At 41.8% G+C, this 21,453-nt stretch overlaps 1 protein-coding gene across 3 annotated transcripts in view; it reads left to right on the plus strand.

Annotated features, from left to right (window-relative positions):
* Positions 1–21,453, plus strand: part of LOC139464878 (WAS/WASL-interacting protein family member 1-like) — a 49,715-nt gene that overhangs the window by 25,473 nt on the left and 2,789 nt on the right. For 2 of the 3 annotated variants that reach the window (XM_071246445.1, XM_071246446.1), the window contains exons 3-6: positions 6,489–6,584; positions 16,122–16,295; positions 18,115–18,741; positions 20,810–20,917. In XM_071246445.1, coding sequence (XP_071102546.1) covers positions 6,489–6,584; positions 16,122–16,295; positions 18,115–18,741; positions 20,810–20,917 — 1,005 coding nt within the window. The remainder of the gene's footprint in view (positions 1–6,488; positions 6,585–16,121; positions 16,296–18,114; positions 18,742–20,809; positions 20,918–21,453) is intronic. The other variant, XM_071246447.1, reaches the window with a different exon arrangement.

Genomic DNA, 21,453 nt, shown 5'->3' on the forward strand with positions numbered 1-21,453 from the left:
TACATTTGTGTGTACTGGGCCCACATTTCTGAGTCATATTACAATTGTATCATAACCCAGTTAAACAGTTGACATCAATACACTAGGTATTATAATGAGTTCAAAGATGTGATACATACCACGAATGTGAGGTCAAGATACGATACGTATCACTATTGTGAAGTCAAGATACGATACGTATCACTATTGTGAGGTCAAGATACGATACGTATCACTATTGTGAAGTCAAGATACGATACGTATCACTATTGTGAGGTCAAGATATGATACGTATCACTATTGTGAGGTCAAGATTCAATATGTTTCACCATTGTGAGGTCAAGATACGATATATATCACTATTGTGAGGTCAAGATACGATATATATCACTATTGTGAGGTCAAAATATGATACGTTTCACTATTGTGAGGTCAAGATACAATACATCTAATTATCATGAGGTCAAGATATGAAATGTAATACGTATCACTAATGTGAGGTCAAGATACGATACGTATCATGATACACTAAGAGTCACACGAGAGGAAACAAATATTTTTTAGACTATAATAAAGTCCATGTTTTTGGTGGATATGTCCCATTTGGACGTAATGTCACACTGAAAACACCCTGGATTGTTCTGTGCACAGCCTTGATACTTGCAACATACTGGTAACTATATAGCATATCATTACCATTGATTGTATCGACCTACAATAAGATACAGCATTGACACTTGATGAATTAAGAAACAGCTATATGTCAGTGAACCGTCCCAACTCTGACAGTATGTTTGTCAGGAAATCTGATTTTTGTATATTTTAAAAACTTTTAGAGCTACTCATGGTATTCATATGATTAATATCCTCAAATAGCAACAAAGATCATTTTTGTGCTTCAAAATAAAAAGTTAAGACAAATATGTCCTGCATTAAGGTAAAAATATCACTATTTTTCTTGAAGATTACTCTACTGTATTTTGTGGGTTCTTCAGTACTGAAGATCCATGTAGTCTAACCCCAAATCCACTTATAGCATTAAATAATCCCAGCCCACAAAACAAAAGCCTCATCATCCCAGCCCACAAGACCAAAGCCTGACATCATCCCAGCCCACAAGACCAAAGCCTGACATCCCAGCCCACATGACCAAAGCCTCATCATCCCAGCCCACAAAACAAAAGCCTCATCATCCCAGCCCACAAGACCAAAGCTTGACATCCCAGCCCACAAGACCAAAGCCTGACATCCCAGCCCACATGACCAAAGCCTCATCATCCCAGCCCACATGACCAAAGCCTTATCATCCCAGCCCACAAGACCAAAGCCTGACATCCCAGCCCACATGACCAAAGCCTTATCATCCCAGCCCACAAGAGCAAAGCCTGACATCCCAGCCCACATGACCAAAGCCTTATCATCCCAGCCCACATGACCAAAGCCTGACATCCCAGCCCACATGACCAAAGCCTTATCATCCTAGCCCACAAGAGCAAAGCCTGACATCCCAGCCCACATGACCAAAGCCTTATCATCCCAGCCCACATGACCAAAGCCTGACATCCCAGCTCACAAGACCAAAGCCTGACATCCCAGCCCACATGACCAAAGCCTTATCATCCTAGCCCACAAGACCAAAGCCTGACATCCCAGCCCACAAAACAAAAGCCTCATCATCCCAGCCCACAAAACAAAAGCCTCATCATCCCAGCCCACAAGACCAAAGCCTGACATCCCAGCCCACATGACCAAAGCCTCATCATCCCAGCCCACATGACCAAAGCCTTATCATCCCAGCCCACATGACCAAAGCCTGACATCCCAGCCCACAAGACCAAAGCCTTATCATCCCAGCCCACATGATCAAAGCCTGACATCCCAGCCCACAAGACCAAAGCCTCATCATCCAAGCCCACAAAACAAAAGCCTCATCATCCCAGCCCACAAGACCAAAGCGTCATCATCCCAGACCACAAGACCAAAGCCTGACATCATCCCAGCCCACAAGACCAAAGCCTTATCATCCCAGCCCACAAGACCAAAGCCTCATCATCCCAGCCCACAAGACCAAAGCCTGACATCATCCCAGCCCACAAGACCAAAGCCTGATCATCCCAGCCCACAAGACCAAAGCCTGACATCATCCCAGCCCACAAGACCAAAGCCTCATCATCCCAGCTCACAAGACCAAAGCCTGACATCATCCCAGCCCACAAGACCAAAGCCTCGTCATCCCAGCCCACATGACCAAAGCCTCATCATCCCAGCCCACAAGACCAAAGCCTTATCATCCCAGCCCACAAGACCAAAGCCTGACATCATCCCAGCCCACAAGACCAAAGCCTCATCATCCCAGCCCACAAGACCAAAGCCTGATCATCCCAGCCCACAAGACCAAAGCCTCATCATCCCAGCCCACAAGACCAAAGCCTGACATCATCCCATCCCACATGACCAAAGCCTGACATCATCCCAGCCCACAAGACCAAAGCCTGACATCATCCCAGCCCACAAGACCAAAGCCTGACATCATCCCAGCCCACAAGACCAAGCCCACATGACCAAAGCCTCATCATCCCAGCCCACATGACCAAAGCCTTATCATCCCAGCCCACAAGACCAAAGCCTTATCATCCCAGCCCACAAGACCAAAGCCTCGTCATCCCAGCCCACATGACCAAAGCCTCATCATCCCAGCCCACAAGACCAAAGCCTTATCATCCCAGCCCACAAGACCAAAGCCTGACATCATCCCAGCCCACAAGACCAAAGCCTCATCATCCCAGCCCACAAGACCAAAGCCTGATCATCCCAGCCCACAAGACCAAAGCCTCATCATCCCAGCCCACAAGACCAAAGCCTGACATCATCCCATCCCACAAGACCAAAGCCTGACATCATCCCAGCCCACATGACCAAAGCCTCATCATCCCAGCCCACATGGCCAAAGCCTGACATCCCAGCCCACATGACCAAAGCCTGACATCATCCCAGCCCACAAGACCAAAGCCTGACATCATCCCAGCCCACAAGACCAAGCCCACATGACCAAAGCCTCATCATCCCAGCCCACATGACCAAAGCCTTATCATCCCAGCCCACAAGACCAAAGCGTCATCATCCCATCCCACAAGACCAAAGCCTGACATCATCCCAGCCCACAAGACCAAAGCCTCATCATCCCAGCCCACATGACCAAAGCCTTATCATCCCAGCCCACAAGACCAAAGCCTTATCATCCCAGCTCACAAGACCAAAGCCTCGTCATCCCATCCCACAAGACCAAAGCCTCGTCATCCCAGCCCACAAGACCAAGCCCACATGACCAAAGCCTCATCATCCAAGCCCACATGACCAAAGCCTCCTCATCCAAGCCCACATGACCAAAGCCTCATCATCCAAGCCCACATGACCAAAGCCTTATCATCCCAGCCCACATGGCCAAAGCCTTATAATTCACTATGAGGAAAAAGTTGTCAGTGGTATGTGTTCCTTCTGTCATCGCAAGCTGGAGATAAATCCATGTGGTTCAGGAATGTTTTCCTGCTAATCTGTAACGTCATCAGGCGTAAACCCAGGATTGCTTTAGATAGGTCCCATGCACTTTATTGCTTGTAAGAGGCCCTGTATAACCCGGTCAGACTTTCTTGATTGTGTTACTATCATGGAGCCCTTACTTCGTGGGATGTGCTCATAATATCAGTCAACCCGTGATGATCCGGGTAGGTAATAGGTCTCCACCAACCCATGCTTGCAGTTAGAAACCTCTAACAGAATTGGGTGGTCAGGCTCACTGACTAGGTTGATGCATCTAATCTCACTTGAATTACGGACCCGTGAAGATCCGGGGTAGAATAGGTCTTCAGCAACCCATGCTTGCTGTAAAAGGCAACTATGCTTGTCATAAGACTAACGGGATCGGGTGGTCAGACTCGCTGTCTTGGTTGATGTGTCTCATCGTATCCCAATTGTGTGGATCGATGTTCATGATATTAATCACTGGATTGTCTATCCAGACTTGATTATTTACAGATCGCCATCATATAGCAGATGGCCAATCACTGGATTGTCTAGTCCAGACTCGATTATTTACAGACCGCTGTCATATCGCTGGAATATTGCTGAGTGCGGTGTAAAACAACAAACAAGCAAGCAAAAAAACAAACATAATATCAGTCACTTGCACGTCTGGCGAAAACTAAAGTATTAATTACATACTGCTTTGGTATAGCTAGAATATCATTAACCCGTAAAAGTCTGATCGTAGTAAATGATCTGTACCACATTCCACAAAGTGATCTTTAGTGCTAAGACAACGTAGCTCACATACATTAACTATGACTTACAACAGCAGTAGCTGAGATTGCCTTGTGGAACCGGCCCTGATCTTAAACCCTGCCATGGTCAAAATACAATCATCATAATACGTCTACGCATAAATGCAACATTAATCATAAAAGACGAATCTGAATGATGAATTGAGAAAAAAGGCACAAAGAAAGAAAATTACGTACAGTATGAATCTGCGCATGATGCCTCCATGGTTGTCAGCCTCTTGACATGACGAAAATACCAGTGTTGTTGTCTACTCAGAGTCACTTACAGAACAATGGCAAATACACACTGACCTGCTTGTTGATTGCCATCATTACAGAAACTCGTTAATAGCATCACTGCGATAATAGGCATAGAAATATGGTAATCGTCATTAACGATTCCGAGCTAGTATATATTGGGAGCAAGAATGTTGAAATTTGTTCAAGGTAATGTTTCGTATTCATTGATCAGTTGTTTCTCTGTTGCCCACTCTCGGCTTGTATTTCATGTCGTCTTCCTTCACCAGTCTGTCAAGTGCTTGTTTCAGTCTGTTTGCGATATTATGGGATGTAGTTGGACCTTGAGTGTAGATTTGTGATTCAGGGATATGTCGCCGCTTTCACAGGGCTTGTTTACTGTGTTGGTAGAACAATGTGTTCATTGTGTTTGTCACAACATATGTGATCATAGAAATTGACAAAGCCAGTGAGAGTTGTTTCTCGTTGCTTTGATATTTTGGATCAGTTTTCCCCGATGCAAATCCAGATTAGAATTGATCTGTAGCCACCCAAGCTTGTAGCAGGAGACTAACGGGATCGGGTGATCAGACTCGCTGACTTGGTTGACGCATGTCATCGTATCCCAATTGCGTGGATAGATGCTCATGATGTCAATCACTGGATTGTCTAGTCAAGACTTGATTATTTATAGACTGTTGTCAAATAACTGGAATATTGCTGAGTGCAGTGTTAACAAACAAGCATTTCGATTGTATCGAGCATGTCAACTTAAGGTGGGGGGAAGCCAGAGTGATGCAGGTCCTAGGTGTTAAGATGGCCCTGACAAACCAATGATCATAATCATCTACAGGTGATCAACGTAAGGCAACATTGTCACTGATGGAGGCATTGCTAATGTTTATTTGAACTTTACTTATGTTGATATTTGCTAAGTTAGGATGTAAATGATCTATTGTTTTTATATAATTAGTATTTGTTACATATATATTGAATGCTAACGGGTGGGCCACGGGTGGCCCAGTTGTCTAAGGTGCCGCGATTCGCTGTGCAGAGTTGCGTCCCTTGGGCACGCCAGAAACCTATGATTGTGGGTTCGAATCCCGGTTCGCCCCGATTATGTTTCTAGGTTTGTCAGCACCATACCCGTGCTCATTGGTTTCACCGAAGTGATAAACGTCTTAGACCTGCATCACTTGGGGCTTTCCTCCCACATTAAGCTGACATGCCGTGATATAACTGGAATAATGTTAAAAGTGGCTCACTCACTGAATGCTAACAATGATATAATGTGATGTATGGCTGTCAAACATGGACAGTGTCAGGCAGGTAACAGTAGTGTCACTCTAGAATAGGATCGCCATCTCTTGCCCCATCTGATTAGGTCTCAAAACTTATTTATGCACAGCAATTATACATAGGCTCACATATGCCAGGGTTCCACGGTTATTCAGTGTAGGGAGCTCGCTTGCCTCAGTGTATATATGTCCAGGGACTGATATAGCCATGTGTGATCATTATGTTTCATCAGTGTAGTATCAGCCTCACTCATGCACTTAGTTATAGAGGTATCTCACTTATTTTTGTGCAATTTCTCTTTTTCAGTTGTTTGCAGACAGTGTTAAAAATTTCTAAATCCTTGGTGAAGTGTTCGTTATACAAAAAAAAAAAGGGTTCTCATACTTTACAAAGAAGTCTTCTTGAGTTATACCATCCACTCCTCTCTTCTCTTCCCTCCCCCCCTCCCCCCCCTCCCAGTAATGTAATATTTGTTTCAAAAAGCACAAGAAACACTTCCGTAAAGCAAATGTTTGAAACAAACTTGCCCAGGTGAATTTTCAACACTGTCTACAAGACCTACGAACTTGCTTACAGTCCTCGTTACACTGTCACGGTCAGGTTATTAGTGCATGCCATGTGTTTCTGTTGTTTGCACTGTGTGTTCTACTGCAACAGGGTCATCTAAGCCGGCCAACAAATTTAACACTGTGGCGAGCCATCCTGCTCGCATGCCACCAAGACTGCCGAAGTGGGAGGGTTCAAAGGATGATGGTAGATGCACCGACTGCATTGCATGAATATTTATTGCTCCCTTCTATGTGTCCTATACTGCTCAATGTTTGATAGGGATAATCAACAATCCAGGCTGTGCCAAACAAAGGATACGTTTTAGAAATGTGTCTATACCGTATTCGACGTAATAAGCGCCCACGGCTATATTTGCTAATATATTTGCCAGTGAACAATCCCAATTAGCACCCCTTCCGATTGATCAATGTACACAAGACTTATTTAATCGCGTAAAATATGCACTCATGTGTTATATGCACACTTAATCATGGGCAATTAAATTCTGGATAAATATATTTGTCGTACATAAACATTTCAGGCTGTCAGCATAAACCACGAAATTTATCTTTTAACTCTGTTTTTTTTAATACTAATATAATATTCTAATAAGAGCCCCCTGTTTCTTATTTTGAGAGCGCCCTGGGCGCTTATTACATCGAATACGGTATAGGGATTAATCGGAACCCTCTCAAAGGCCAATATTTGGCCCCAAGGCAGCAAAATATGCCGGTACAAATTCCCAAAGAGGAATTCATATATAAATTATGTGCAATATTGAATACTATTTGTGTGATAACATATCCAACAGTTAGTTACATCAAGGGCCCCAGCTGGAGACCTAGAATATCCCTATGAAATATTGAGCAGTATATATTATATTAATCCTATTATTCCTTTCTTCATTACTTGGCTATGTGCTCTTTCTGCCTTGATTTGTAACCATAACATCCATATTTCTGTTGTACTGAATTATTTCAACTATTCAACCCGGTAAGGTCCCTATTTCTTATAGGGAATCTATTAGGAAAACACTATGGGATAGCCCGTATCTCTGTGCAACTTGACAAGTCAAAAACAGAATGGTTTGTAGGTAGCAGAGATACTGCAGACATACAGCATGGTGTCATTAAATTTTCTATTAGTTATGTAGTTTGGAGACAGACATAAATCATATATTGTTGGCTGGATGTAGTGCAAGCAGTCACAGTACTTTGGGGTAGCAACAATGTAATACAACAGAATGTTGGATGGTTTTGTGTGTTGTGATATTGCTTGTTCCTTTTGTATATTTGACCGCATCATTACAGCGACGACATACAGTCATGTTTCTTCCACTTTCGAGCTGCCCTTCAGTTTGAGAGAACATAATAGCGCTATACATGGCTTTTGCCCATTCAGTGATAGTACCCAAAGACATCCACTGATTTACATGTTTTCTCAATAGACTGACCCATTTAGATTGTGTCTATGTATTGTTGCAGGTTTTGTATCACAGTTTACCACTGTACCAGTAATATCATGCAGACTCAATCACTGTACCAGTAACATCATGCAGACTTAATCCTTGTACATCATCAGCTATCATAAGATGGAAGATATAGAACTCCAGATAACTTTTTGAGCAATTGAGTTTTAACTCTAGGATTTCTATTTTAATTGGGTTATTCGTGAAGATTCTGGGGTAGAAAAGGTCTTCAGCAACTCATGCTTGCCGTAAAAGGAGACTTTGCTTGTCATATAAGGCGACTAACAGGATTGGGTGGTCAGACTTGCTGACTTGGTTGATGCATGTCATCGATCCCAATTGCGTGGATCGATGCTCATGATATTAATCACTGGATTGTCTGGTCCAGACTCAATTATTTACAGACTGCCATCATATAGTTGGAATATTGCTGAGTGCGGCGTTAAACAACAAACAAACGAACCAATTAATTGGGTTATTACATTTTTCATTGGGTAACCACTACTTTTTCACTCATCTATTCATCACTCTATTGGGTATTTCCCCAAATTAGTGGACATTTTAAGATTTAAAAAAAAGAAGTAATGTTTTAGATGTATGTAACTGTTCTAAGTATATAGACTTGACTTGGAAAGTAAAAAGCTGGTAATCCTTTGTACGCATGCTGAAAAAGCTTCATTGGGTATTTACGAGTGCTGTTTTTATACATTTGAGTTTTTCATTAAATGCATGCGTTTCTGTACGCAAGTTAATTGAAAGTAATTGGTGTTTAAATATTGGGGGGGTTGGCATGTTGGGAGAGGAATTTTGGTAACTTTTCATGTTGTGATAGTATCTGTACTCAAAATATTAGACGGTCTTGTTTGTATGGTAGCAAGCTGTAAATGCATGGAATTTTTCAAAGTTAGCTTTTAGCAAGTACCATTATTTGCAGACCGATGTGATAATTGCCGAGTGCACCGTCAAACAACATACAAACAAAACAAACAAAAGATCGATGTTCATGATGTCAATCACTGGATTGTCTGGCCCAGACTTGATTATTTACAGGCAGCTGTCATATAGCTGGAACATTGCCGAGTTAACGGCATTAAACAACAAACAAACATATTCTAGGTGTGTATGTTAACTTGGAATCTAATATTAGGCTTGAATGTAATTACAATATAAGAGTTAGGGTATGAGTTGCTGAAGGGGCAGTTGTGTGTATGTTTCATGAACGTCGCTGCACCTACATGATGAATGTGGCGGGCATTAATTAGGTCACAAACATGGTCTGTGGGTGGTAATTACCAAGCCGGAGGCAGGCAGGCAGGCGGGCGGGAATGTACTCCAGTTGGCTTTTGTGACAGGTGCTTGGAACGACAATTACATAAGTTATATTGATCAAGTGTATAATTAATTTGACATGTTCATTATTACGAATCAATGTGTGCATGTATACAGATTTATCTAGGCCAGGCGTTTGTTATACAGAGCTATCGCAGCGCTAAAGTTATTGTAACTCTCATACTTTAACATAGACTACTGTCGTTGAACTACGATCGCCTTGTGGATAGGGGCCCTGGCTCACATTCAACCTCAAATCTGCAACAAATGTCAGTAAAAGTGCCTAAATTAGAATTAAGAATGTTTGACACAAACAACATGCATCAAGGCATGCAATAGCATTGCAGTAGTTTCGACTTTTTTCCAGGGATAGAACTAACATTTTTAGTCCACTAAGTGGGCGGTCGGGTAGCCTAGTGGTTAAAGCGTTCGCTCGTCACGCCGAAGACCCGGGTTCAATTCCCGACATGGGTACAATGTGTGAAGCCCATTTCTGGTGTCCCCCGCCGTGATATTGCTGGAATATTGCTAAAAGCGGCGTAAAACCATACTCACTCACTCACTAGTCCACTAAGTAAGTCCTTATTGTGATAACACATAGCAAAAGCCTTAAAAATGCCAAAGTTCTACTTGTCCTTATGATACCATAATTATTGGTCAGTTTTGCAAGGACAATTGTGCCAATTTCTATCCTCACTGCTGTACACTATGATACTTAAGAAAAGCTTCGTGCTGGATTATATGGGATTTAGACATTTTGGACTTCACATAGCAACAAATAAAACTAAATGGACAAAGAAAATTAGCTAAAAACATTTCGCACATATATCAATCAGACTTTTATCTTGGGGAAAAATAGGCCTTCAGCAACCCGTGCTTGCTGTAAAAGGTGACTATGCTTGTCATAAAAGGCGACTAACAGGATGGGGTGGTCAGGTTCCCTGACTTGGTTGATGCATGTCATTGTGTCCCAATTGTGTGGATCGATGCTCATGATGTCAATCACTGGATTGTCTGGTCCAGACTCCATTATTTACAGACCGCCATCATATAGCTGGAATATTGCTGCATTAAACAACAAACAAACAAACAAATCTATAATTAAAAAAAAAATAATCAGTAAAAGCAAGTTGTTTTTGTTTTGAATGTCTTTCAGCAACTTCATTCCAAATCGGTTAGTACTTCATATAAGTTTGAGCTGAGTGAGGGAGACATTGGATCTTCCACTCACGCTATGTCAAGGTTGTCATGGTTATTAAATAAAACATTTTCCGGGATAAAACAATTTTGTAGAATGTTGACGAGGCTGTTGTTCAAGTGTTCCTGATTCAGGTCATACACAGCCTTCGTTTCCTGGTAGAGATGAGCCAGGCACCTCTTGTATGTATCAACTATTGTCCACCAGCAAACTGCCTATTGTATACGGGATTGTTACTTTCCTGTGGTCATTATATGCAAGAATACCACGGAAAGGGTGATAGTAGAGGTGGCCAATAATACCAAGGACAGGATACCGGAGTAGCTGCCACAGCACCAGAGATTGGATTGTAGACCTCTGAATATAAGTATGTTATCTACCATTCTTACATTCGTTAATGATAAGTCCATTATGAAACTGGGAAGTATGGCAGTATTAGGGCGTTTTAAAGAGGTGACTGTAGATATGTATCAGATATCTATATACAATATGGTTACCATTATTGTCAGTGAAGCTATTATTATACTTTATCTATGGCACTATAAAGAGGGTGTTGTAATGAGGATGCACTGTACATGTCACTGGAAATATTAATATGCCTACATACCAGATGGTTGCCATTGTTATCAAGGAAGCTATTATCAATATGTAAATGTGATACTTTAGAGAGCGTGTTAAGATGAGGGTTGACAATGTGTCACTGTAAATAGGAACATGATATCTACTTAGAAGGCAGTTACTATCACTGTGGATACAAACATCAAATTGTTAATGTAAGGAAAGTCAGTCAATAAAGTAATGACTGGTGAGGCACAAACTTCCTGCATGTCCGAGAGACTGCTTGCGTAGGGCTCATTTCAAACAGTTGTGCATGTCGGAAGTTTGGTTCACCAGAGCTCCAGATATGCTGTGTATCTGCGTAAAATACGCATCAGAAATGCAGAAATATGCAGTGAAATAAAATTCAAGCGTATCAAATACGCAACAAACATTAAAGATACGCTACAAAAATAAAACTAGTTCGTATCATCAAAATATTGTGAAGTAACCCTGCATATTCGATTAGCAAATCAAATTATTTTGAAATTATATACGGACGTTCCGTCAACCTTGCCAAACTCCATGATGACAGTTACATCATCATCATTTGCCATCACACTTTCTTGTGGAAATATTTTTGAGTCCTATAAAGCTCTCGAACCCACACGACAATAGTTTGCAGGGACTAGATGAATAGTGTTTTTAAATATTTAACTTAATTATCCACATGTGTGAAAACTAGTGGGTAACAGAAATTTGAATACCCAGATAGAATTACTGATACCCAATAATTTTAAAATGCATGGGTAAAATACCCACAACACCAAAAGCTTATCTGGAGCAGGGCAGGTCAAGGGGCAGGTTCAGGCTCCTTGATAAAAAAAGTTTAGGGCCCAGGCAGGTCTTGGAAGGTTGTATATAGGTTACATGGAGGTATGTATTGTAAGGACAAGTCTTAACAATAGTGTTATCAAGTGACCACTTGACGTTCTGATTTTAATTTAGAACACTGCATATTGAAAGAAGAAACCATTTTCTGTTTGTAACACATCTTAAGTGACCATATTATTTTACAACAGAATAAATACAATTTTCATTATGTGGGGATTGAATAAACATGAAAGGACTAAATCAGTTTCCAGAATATCTAAACACGAGAGACTCAGAAATATTTGCACATGATAATCTGATTTAAATCCCATAAGCCAAGAGGTTCTACCAGATGTGTTGCAAAAAACGATGGCTTGAAAAAAATGGTGTAATGATTTTTGACATGTCCCCTGTGTGCATGTGATCCATCTTTGAAGTGGTACAGGAAGTAGCCTGACTGCTGTGGTGTTATGAAATGTTATACCACCCTGCTACCAGCACAGGCCATGTGAGGGATACTTCCTACAGCAGGGACAAACTTATAGGAAATATGCCTCTCTATAGCAGATCAAAGGTCACTTTAAATCAGTACCAGCAACTTGTGTTATACTAATCAAAACTTTGATCAATTGGAATTTTTGGTTTTGCAAAGGAATAATTTCTTTCGGAAAAGCCTGGATAAAATGAATTAGCTTTAGGTATTGCAACATGCTGGTTTACAAAGAATGCGTTTAAGACTTCCCTAAAAAAATTTAAATGTATCATCATGGCCATTAAACATGTTAAACTTTACTAGGAAACAGAAGGACCTGTGAAGATCCGGGGTAGAATAGGTCTTCAGCTACCCATGCTTGCCGTAAGGGGATCGGGTAATCAGGCTCGCTGACCTGGTTGGTGCATGTCATCATATTCCAATTACGTGGATCGATGTTCATGATGTCAATCACTGGATTGGCTCTATTATTACAGGCTGCTGTCATTTCGCTGGAATATTGCTAAGTGCGATGTTAAACAACAAACAAACAAATATAAAACAGTAGTCGTATTGCATCTTCTTACAAAGTAGACTTCACAAGGATTGTGTGGAAGATAGCAGTTGAATTCATTCTAGGTTGTCACTGAAAAAATTCTTTTAAACATCCATTCACATAGTGAAGAGAATAAGCAGTGGTAAGAATTTTCCGTGGAATTCCGCTTATTTTGTTTTAAGTCACTTTTGTAATACACACTGGTATGATATACTCATAAATGACATAGTCCCCCAGACTCACAGTGTACTTTCAGTGGGGTTTTTTTCAAACCGTTCTCGTCCAGGAATAAGCTTGAAGGTTAAGGATTAAAACTTTGTAGTACACCGTCACAGTTTGTATGAATGAAGTTTGTGATACAGAAGGCTGTGTGGTTAACAAGACAACATGCACACAAATATATTTTGGTTTTCACCAGTGTATATGGGAATACATGTCAAAATGTATAGCAAAACACTTTGTGTCAGTATTTCAAGTGTAATATAGGTTCAGGTGGCCCAGTTGTCTAAGGCACCGCAATTCACTGTGCAGAGTTGCGTCCCTTGAGCACATCAGAAACTTGTGATTGTTCGAATCCCAGTTTGCTCCTATTATGTTTCTAGGTTTGTCAGCACGATACCCGTGCTTGTGGGTTTCACCGAAGTGGTAAACATCTCAGACCTGCATCACTTCGGGCTTTCCTCCCACGTTAATCTGACATGCCTTGATATAGCTGGAATACTGTTCAAAGTGGCATTAAACCAAACTCACTCACTCACTCACACGCTCGCTACGGAGGTAATCTTCTTCCTTTAACTCCAGACACCAGAGTGACTTCACAACAATGTTGTAATCTGTTACAAGTATAATTACCTTTCTGGGACTCATGTACTATTTTCGACACATTTGTAAACACTAGTTGTAATACATGGGAACTCCTTGTCTTCAAAGCTAAAGGTATGTAGTTTTCACATGTTTTCTGGTCAGTGTGTAGGCTAAAACAAATAGATTGACCAGGTCACTAAGAGACGGATGAAGGCCAGAAAATAGCCACAGGTATTTGTTTGTTTCCGCATTGCTTTGTTTTTCTTCCTCGCAAAATGTTAGCTTGGCTACAAGTGAAAGATGTTCTTTCAAACTGTATGTATAGTATATTCACATTTTATGTTACTTTGGAATATTGTATTTGTTTTCAGATTTAATATTGACCTTTGAGCAATCGGTTGAGGGAGATATCTAATGTACTTCTGTTAACACTTCCAGTTTTTTGTACTTATTTAACAGCTGGGAGATTTGGTATGTTTTCTAACTTAAACATGTTTAATGATTAACTATTCTGTGTGATATTAATTCTGGTTAATTCAATCTTGATGAACATGTTTATTGAAACATTTTGCTTCATGTCACAAATTCCTTTATTGCTGAAAAATGTCATATTGTTTTTGGAGTGAATTGAATCTCTTTACTGTTTTTGTTAATGCCCAGGACCCATTCGCCACCATACCTCTGTTTTCAATAGACGTCCATTTATCTTATGCTCTCCTTTCATGATTGATCAAGTTGCAAACTACCAGTACTCGCCTCGACTGCGTGATGTGTCACTACAACTGTGACATCTTATAGCATCAGGACTGCCCTCCCAAGCCTTAGTCCTCAGGGGCGGTCCGGTAGCCTAGTGGTTACGGCGTTCGCTTGTCACGCCGAAGACCCGGGTTCGATTCCCCTCTTGTGTGAAGCCCATTTCTGGTGTCCCCTGCCGTGATATTGCTAGAATATTGCTAAAAGCAGCGTAAAACCATACTCACTCACTCACTCACACTTAGTCCTCAGGAAAACATCTTTCCCAGCTTATAGGTTATAAATAACAGTCTTGTGATATGTTGAATATATCTCAGGCCCACTATGCTTGTCGTAAGAGGCGACTAATGGGATCGGGTGGTCAGACTTGCTGACTTGGTTGATGCATGTCATCATATCCCAATTGCATAAATCGATGCTTATGTCAATCACTGGATTGTCTGGTCCAGACTTGATTATTTACAGACCGCTGTCATACAGCTGGAATATAGTGCGGCTTTAAACAACAAACAAACAAACAAATCACCTGAGAAGGTTGCAATTTTGAATTTGATGCAGAACTCTTGTCCTGCACAGCATATCACGGCAGGGGACACCAGAAATGGGCTTCACACATTGTACCCATGTCGGGAATCGAACCCGGGTCTTCGGCGTGACGAGCGAACGCTTTAACCACTTGCCTATCCGACCATCCCTAGTGACGAGAGAGTTGGTGCTGAAACTTCACATGCAACGAAACTATGGTGGTGAATGAGTCCAGGGTGCACAGCACAACAGGACGTCCATATGAAAAATATATCCCCACTGATGTTGTAGGTTCAGGTTGTACAGTGTTAGAAAGTCATGTCTCATGTCAAGATCAACAGTCCTCTAATTCCCTGGGGTATTTATACTTCCATAAGTATGATCCTAATAGCCATGGTAATATAAGGTTCTTTATTTTTTTAAATATACCCGGAATTTTTAAATTACTTTCATGAAATTCCCAATTTTCATTTTTCACAGTTGCATATAAATTGCCAATAAATTAAGCGAGAAAGTTAAGGAGGCCTTACCATAATCCAAATGTTACATTTTAGATATTGTGGGGGTCCCTGCCAGTCTCAAATATGGAGCAAACCTCAGTGATCCCTGGCCCTCCCTTAATTTCTAACACAGCCATACTTGAACATAGATGTTGAATTGGCGCTGTGATACCTTGGCTACCTACCAAGGTGGGGGGGAGGAAGGGAAGGGAGGGGGGTTTCAACAAAGTGGTAAGCAACTGAGACCTGCATCACTTTGTGGTTTCCTCCCACATTTAGCTGACATGCCGTGATATGACTGGAATACTGTTAAAAGCGGCGTTAAACCCAACTTGCTCATCCTGCATGAATGGAATTGTTGTCACCATTGCTGTATAGCAGGAACATCACTTTGCTGCTATCAATGTTTGTTAACAATAAACAAGGGGCGGTCGTGTAGCCTAGTGGTAAAGGGTTTGCTCGTCAAGCCGAAGACCTGGGTTCGATTCCCGACATGGGTACAATGTGTGAAGCCCATTTCTGGTGTCCCCTGCTGTGATCTTGCTGAAATATTGCTAAAAGTGGCGTAAAACCATACTCACTCACTAACAATAAACAAGCAATGATTTTGAAGTGACCAGGATTGAATGAATTAATCCTGTATCTGTCAAATTCAAGTTTTATGTTATGTTTATGTAATATACCACCAACCTCAAGAAACTGAATGGACTCTCCCATATTTTGCAGGTAATACAAATCGAGGAGGTGGAAGTGGACCTGGCCCAGGAGGAGGTGGAGGAGGTAGCGGTGGTGGAGATGCAGGAGGAGGTGGTGGACCACCTGTAGGCGGTCTCGGCGGCTTGTTCGCAGGAGGAGTACCTCGACTACCTAATAGGGGCAGAAGTGGAGCACCCAATAGAAGTGAGTCACTGTGGTTTAGTTATATACTGTAATTACAGCTTTAGCATTTGTCATTGTGACAAGACAGTATGTTGTGGTAAAGGATGTAGTGTTATATTTTGTCAATACTATAAGATTGTATACACAAGTGGTGAGTGTGTATTCCCCAGAGGATTTTGTGTAATCAGCAGTGGTAACTGTGTACTCTCAAGTTGATTGTGTGTTTCAATTCTCCAATGGTTAGTGTATATATTCTCAATTGGATTGTGTATATTCCCCAGTGGTTATTTTATTTATTCACCAGTGGCAGTATTCATGTTGTACTAGTGATGTGTATTCCCCATTGACAGTATGCATGATGTACTAGTGATGTGTAATCCCCAGTGACAGTATGCATGATGTACTAGTGATGTGTATTCCCCAGTGGACAGTATGCATGATGAACTAGTGATGTGTATTCCCCAGTGACAGTATGCATGATGTACTAGTGATGTGTATTCCCCAGTGACAGTATGCATGATGTACTAGTGATGTTTATTCCCCAGTGGACAATGTGCATGATGTACTAGTGATGTGTATTCCCCAGTGGACAGTTTGCATGATGTACTAGTGATGTGTATTCCCCAGTGGACAATGTGCATGATGTACTAGTGATGTTTATTCCCCAGTGGACAGTATGCGTGATGTACTAGTGATGTTTATTCCCCAGTGGACAGTATGCATGATGTACTAGTGATGTTTATTCACCAGTGGACAGTATGCGTGATGTACTAGTGATGTGTATTCCCCAGTGGACTGTATGCATGATGTACTAGTGATGTGTATTCCCCAGTGGACAGTATGCATGATGTACTAGTGATGTATATTCCCCAGTTGATAGTATGCATGATGTACTAGTGATGTGTATTCCCCAGTGGACAGTATGCATGATGTACTAGTGATGTTTATTCCCCAGTGGACAGAATGCATGTTGTACTTGTGATGTATATTCCCCAGTTGATAGTATGCATGATGTACTAGTGATGTGTATTCCCCAGTGGACAGTATGCATGTTGTACTAGAAATGTGTATTCCCCAGTGGACAGTATGCATGTTGTACTAGTGATGTGTATTCCCCAGTTGATAGTATGCATGATGTACTAGTGATGTGTATTCCCCAGTGGACAGTATGCATGATGTACTAGTGATGTTTATTCACCAGTGGACAGTATGCATGTTGTACTAGTGATGTGTATTCCCCAGTGGACAGTTTGCATGATGTACTAGTGATGTTTATTCCCCAGTGGACAGTATGCATGATGTACTAGTGATGTATATTCCCCAGTGACAGTATGCATGATGTACTAGTGATGTGTACTAGTAGTTGTAGTTGTTTGCATTTTATCATCCAAAACTGGCTCCCACAGGAGATATGCTTGGATTAAATTAAGCAATATCGACATTGTAGATATCGCTGCAATGAAATTACATCACAATGCTTTGCAGACCATTGTGACGTCACTGGTTACCATGACGTCACAATCAAATGACATCACTTATGGCTCTGCTACTGAAGCTGTTAGCAGTACTTTTTACACTGAAGACACTGCTAATTACTGTCTACAAATTGAAAAAGTTGAAAGAATGATGTTGGATGATAAATAAAATCTCACCCGAGTGTCTTTTGATATCAAATATATCAACACTCGTTGATAAAAGTGGCAAAAGCTTCAGCAAGCCCCGGAATGTTTCCACTTTTATCAACTCGTGTTGATATATTTGATTTCCAAAGACACTCGGGTGAGATTCTCTATATGCCAACAGAGAATCTACCTCTCACACACAATGTTTCTGTTTCCAGCGCCTGGTCCGGCAGCTCCAGCTCTCCGTCCCCCTGGCCCCAGGGCACCGATGACCAATGGTCCATCTCGGCTCAGTAACGGAACAAGTGGAGGTCCCCCACCACCTCCGCCACAAAATAAGAAATTTTCAATCCCACATACCACAGAGTCTTCTAGCCGGCCTACCCACCCAGTGCACAACAGTACTAACGGGGTAGGCCCAGGGGTCCCGATGAGGCAGCAACCCCGGAGCCAACCTCCCCCTCCCCCTGCACGACCAGCATCGGGGAGCATATCAGGCAGACCCAGTAGCATGGTCGGAAGACCTCTCCCACCCCCTCCTCCCCCACATCAGAGTCAACCCCCACCACCCCCCACCCGCTCTAATCCTCCCCCACCCCCTAGCCGACCTTCAGCCCCTCCCCCACCAGCTAGGACTACATCTAATCAGAGTGGGGGTACTATAGGACGATCTTACGGGCCTCCGGTGGCACGCCCCCCTCCGCCTCCGAGGAAGGATGTACCCCCACCCCCTCCCCCTCATGCACCTAGTGCCCCCAGCAGAGGTCCCCCTACTGCTCCTGTGTCAAACCCTCCCCCCTTGAGGAGGCCCAGTTCTTCAAGCTCATATGGATCAGGAGGTGATGGTAGGTGTTAAGGGCGTGCGGTATTATCGGTATATCAGTAAATTGAGGTTAATTTTTTTCCAAGATATATGTTTTATTTTTTTGTGCTCGATATATCAGATGATTTCAAATAGCGATTTTTATGATGTTTTTAATGTTATTTAGTTATCAAATGGCTTAGCTGCCCTGCCGCATGTATCCAGGGCCCCAAGATGGCTGTGTATTTATTGGCTGAGAAAACATTATGTTGTACCAGCATCTTGTTTTGTTCCATTCATGAACTACAATTCATACCTTAATGTATCAGATTGCTTCTGAATTCAAAATTTAGAAATATACAATGTATCGTGATATGTATCGCAATACGGTCTTGTGCCTTGCAAAATATTGTGATACACTTTAAACCTCCAATACCCATCCCTTGTTGTGTTGTGGGTTTTGTGCAGAGTTGCATCCCTTTGTCATGCCAGGATCCACAGATGATGTTACCAATACCAGGTTTGTGCTGATGATTAAGCTTTGTCTGCACATACCTGTGCATGTGGACTTCCCCAGAGTGATGCAGTCTACATCCTATGTTGCTCTGGTCTTTCTTCCCACATTGACTTGATAAGGCTGTGATATAGCCCAAAAACTGTTAGGAGCAGTGTAAAACCGAACTCACTCACTCAAAACCACGGGAATTCCTGGTTGAAATGTTCACCAGTAAGTACCCCATGCTTGTTGTGAGGGTAGACTTAAAGGTATTACCTTGCTGTGATCAAGCTGGAATATTACTGACTGTGGTTAAAACAACATGCGCGCACCTCGTTGTACAGCATGGGGTGGGGGCACGGGTGGCCCAGTCGTCTAAGGCGCCGTGATTCGCCATGCAAAGTTGCGTCCTTTGAGAACGCCTATGATTGTGGGTTCGAATCCCGGTTCGGCCCGATTATGTTTCTAGGTCTGTCAGCACCATACTCGTGTTCGTGGGTTTCACTGAAGTGATAAACGTCCAAGACCTGCATCACTTCGGGCTTTACTCCCACATTAAGCTAACACGCCGTGATATAACTGGAAAAATGTTATAAGCAGTGTTAAACCCAACTCACTCACTCACAACAGCATGGGTCAATGCTCATGAAGTCAATCATTTGTTCTTCTGGCCCAGACTCAATTATTTACGAACTGACGTCATATACCGTATTCGACGTAATAAGCGCCCAGGGCACTCTCAAAATTAGAAATAGGGAGCTCTTATTAGAATATTATTTTGGTGAAAAAACAGAGTTGAAAGATAAATTTCGTGGTTTATGCTGACAGCCTGAAATGTTTATATACGACAGATATATTTTTCCAGAATTTACCTGCCCATAATTGAGGGTGCTTATTACACAGGAGTGCGTATTATACACGAATAAATAAGTCTTGTGTACATGGATCAAACGGATGGGGTGCTAATTGAGATTGTTCACTAGCCAATATATTAGCAAATATCGCCGTGGGCGCTTATTAGAGCGGGGAGCTTATTACGTCGAATACGGTAGCTGGAATATTACTGAGAGTGGCACAAAATCATGCCAAACCCAAACTTGAATAAAATTGTATCTACTTCATATTAATGTTGCACTAACAAGTAAGCAAGGATGACAACCTATAGATAGATCATAGTATTTTTTATCTTGTTATTATTTGCTCATGAAGATCGGGGTTAGAATTGGCCTTCAGCAACCCAAGCGGAAGAGGCGACTAACATGATCGGGTGGTCAGGCTCACTGGCTTGGTTGATGCATGTCATCGTTTCCCAGCTGCGTAGATCAACACTCATGACTGTTGGTCCAAACTCGATTATTGCAAACTGCGGTCATATAGCTTGAAACTTGTTGAGTGTGAGGTTAAACAAGAAACAAACAAGTCTTGCTATTAGATAGTGTGCTACTGCATGCTGCATTGAAGCCTGTGTACCGCTTGTATGCTCAGAACAGCTTTAGAAGTCTGGATTATTGAATGCTGAAAACTTTTTATGGTCTAAAAACTAGAGCTAGGGGATGTCTCTTCTGTTTTGGGACAGAACTGTTTGCATGTGAAACTATTTTGATTTCTTTTTCAGATTTTGAGAAGAATTTCCGATTCCATAGTGTAAATGAGCTGCCTCCGCCAGAGCCCTTTTCAAATAGTAATAAAACATACCCCAGTAGAAATCCCCGAGGTAGTGATGGTGAGTACAGTGCAAGGTTTGACCTTGACCTACAAAAGTCAGGGCCCAGGGGACCCCTATTAAGTAATTTTAAGGGTCCTTGCAGACAATATGTGGGTCCTGTAAAGTAATGATATGGTTTAGTGACTGTACTTTTAGATAGTTTCTTCAAAGCCTGGAATGTGGACAGTGATCATGATTGATAGATGATACCAGACACCGATAACTGGTCTAGATGCGCTCCTGGTTCCCGGAATATTATTGTGTGTGCCTCTGGACGCAGTATATATTTTTTTCTGCGTCACTGGTACAGAGCCATAGATCAACTGCATTTTTGCATAAAATTCGAAAATTATGTCTCGCTTACTCAATTAATTTTGTGTTGCTTGTGTACAAATTTCCATGAAATATTTCAAATTAATGTTATTGTTATTATTGTTAAGGCTAAAAAAATAATAGCCTTGGTTCTCAGGCACCCCCTGCATCGTCTTAAAGTCTGCCACATGTTTCGTTTTTATTTCCATTTTAAAATTCAAAAAAAAAAAAATACTAATACA

The sequence above is a fragment of the Haliotis cracherodii genome, unplaced genomic scaffold (genome assembly GCF_022045235.1).
Source record: "Haliotis cracherodii isolate W230 unplaced genomic scaffold, xgHalCrac1.p SCAF_17, whole genome shotgun sequence".
In the NCBI taxonomy this organism is placed as follows: Eukaryota; Metazoa; Mollusca; class Gastropoda; order Lepetellida; family Haliotidae; genus Haliotis; species Haliotis cracherodii.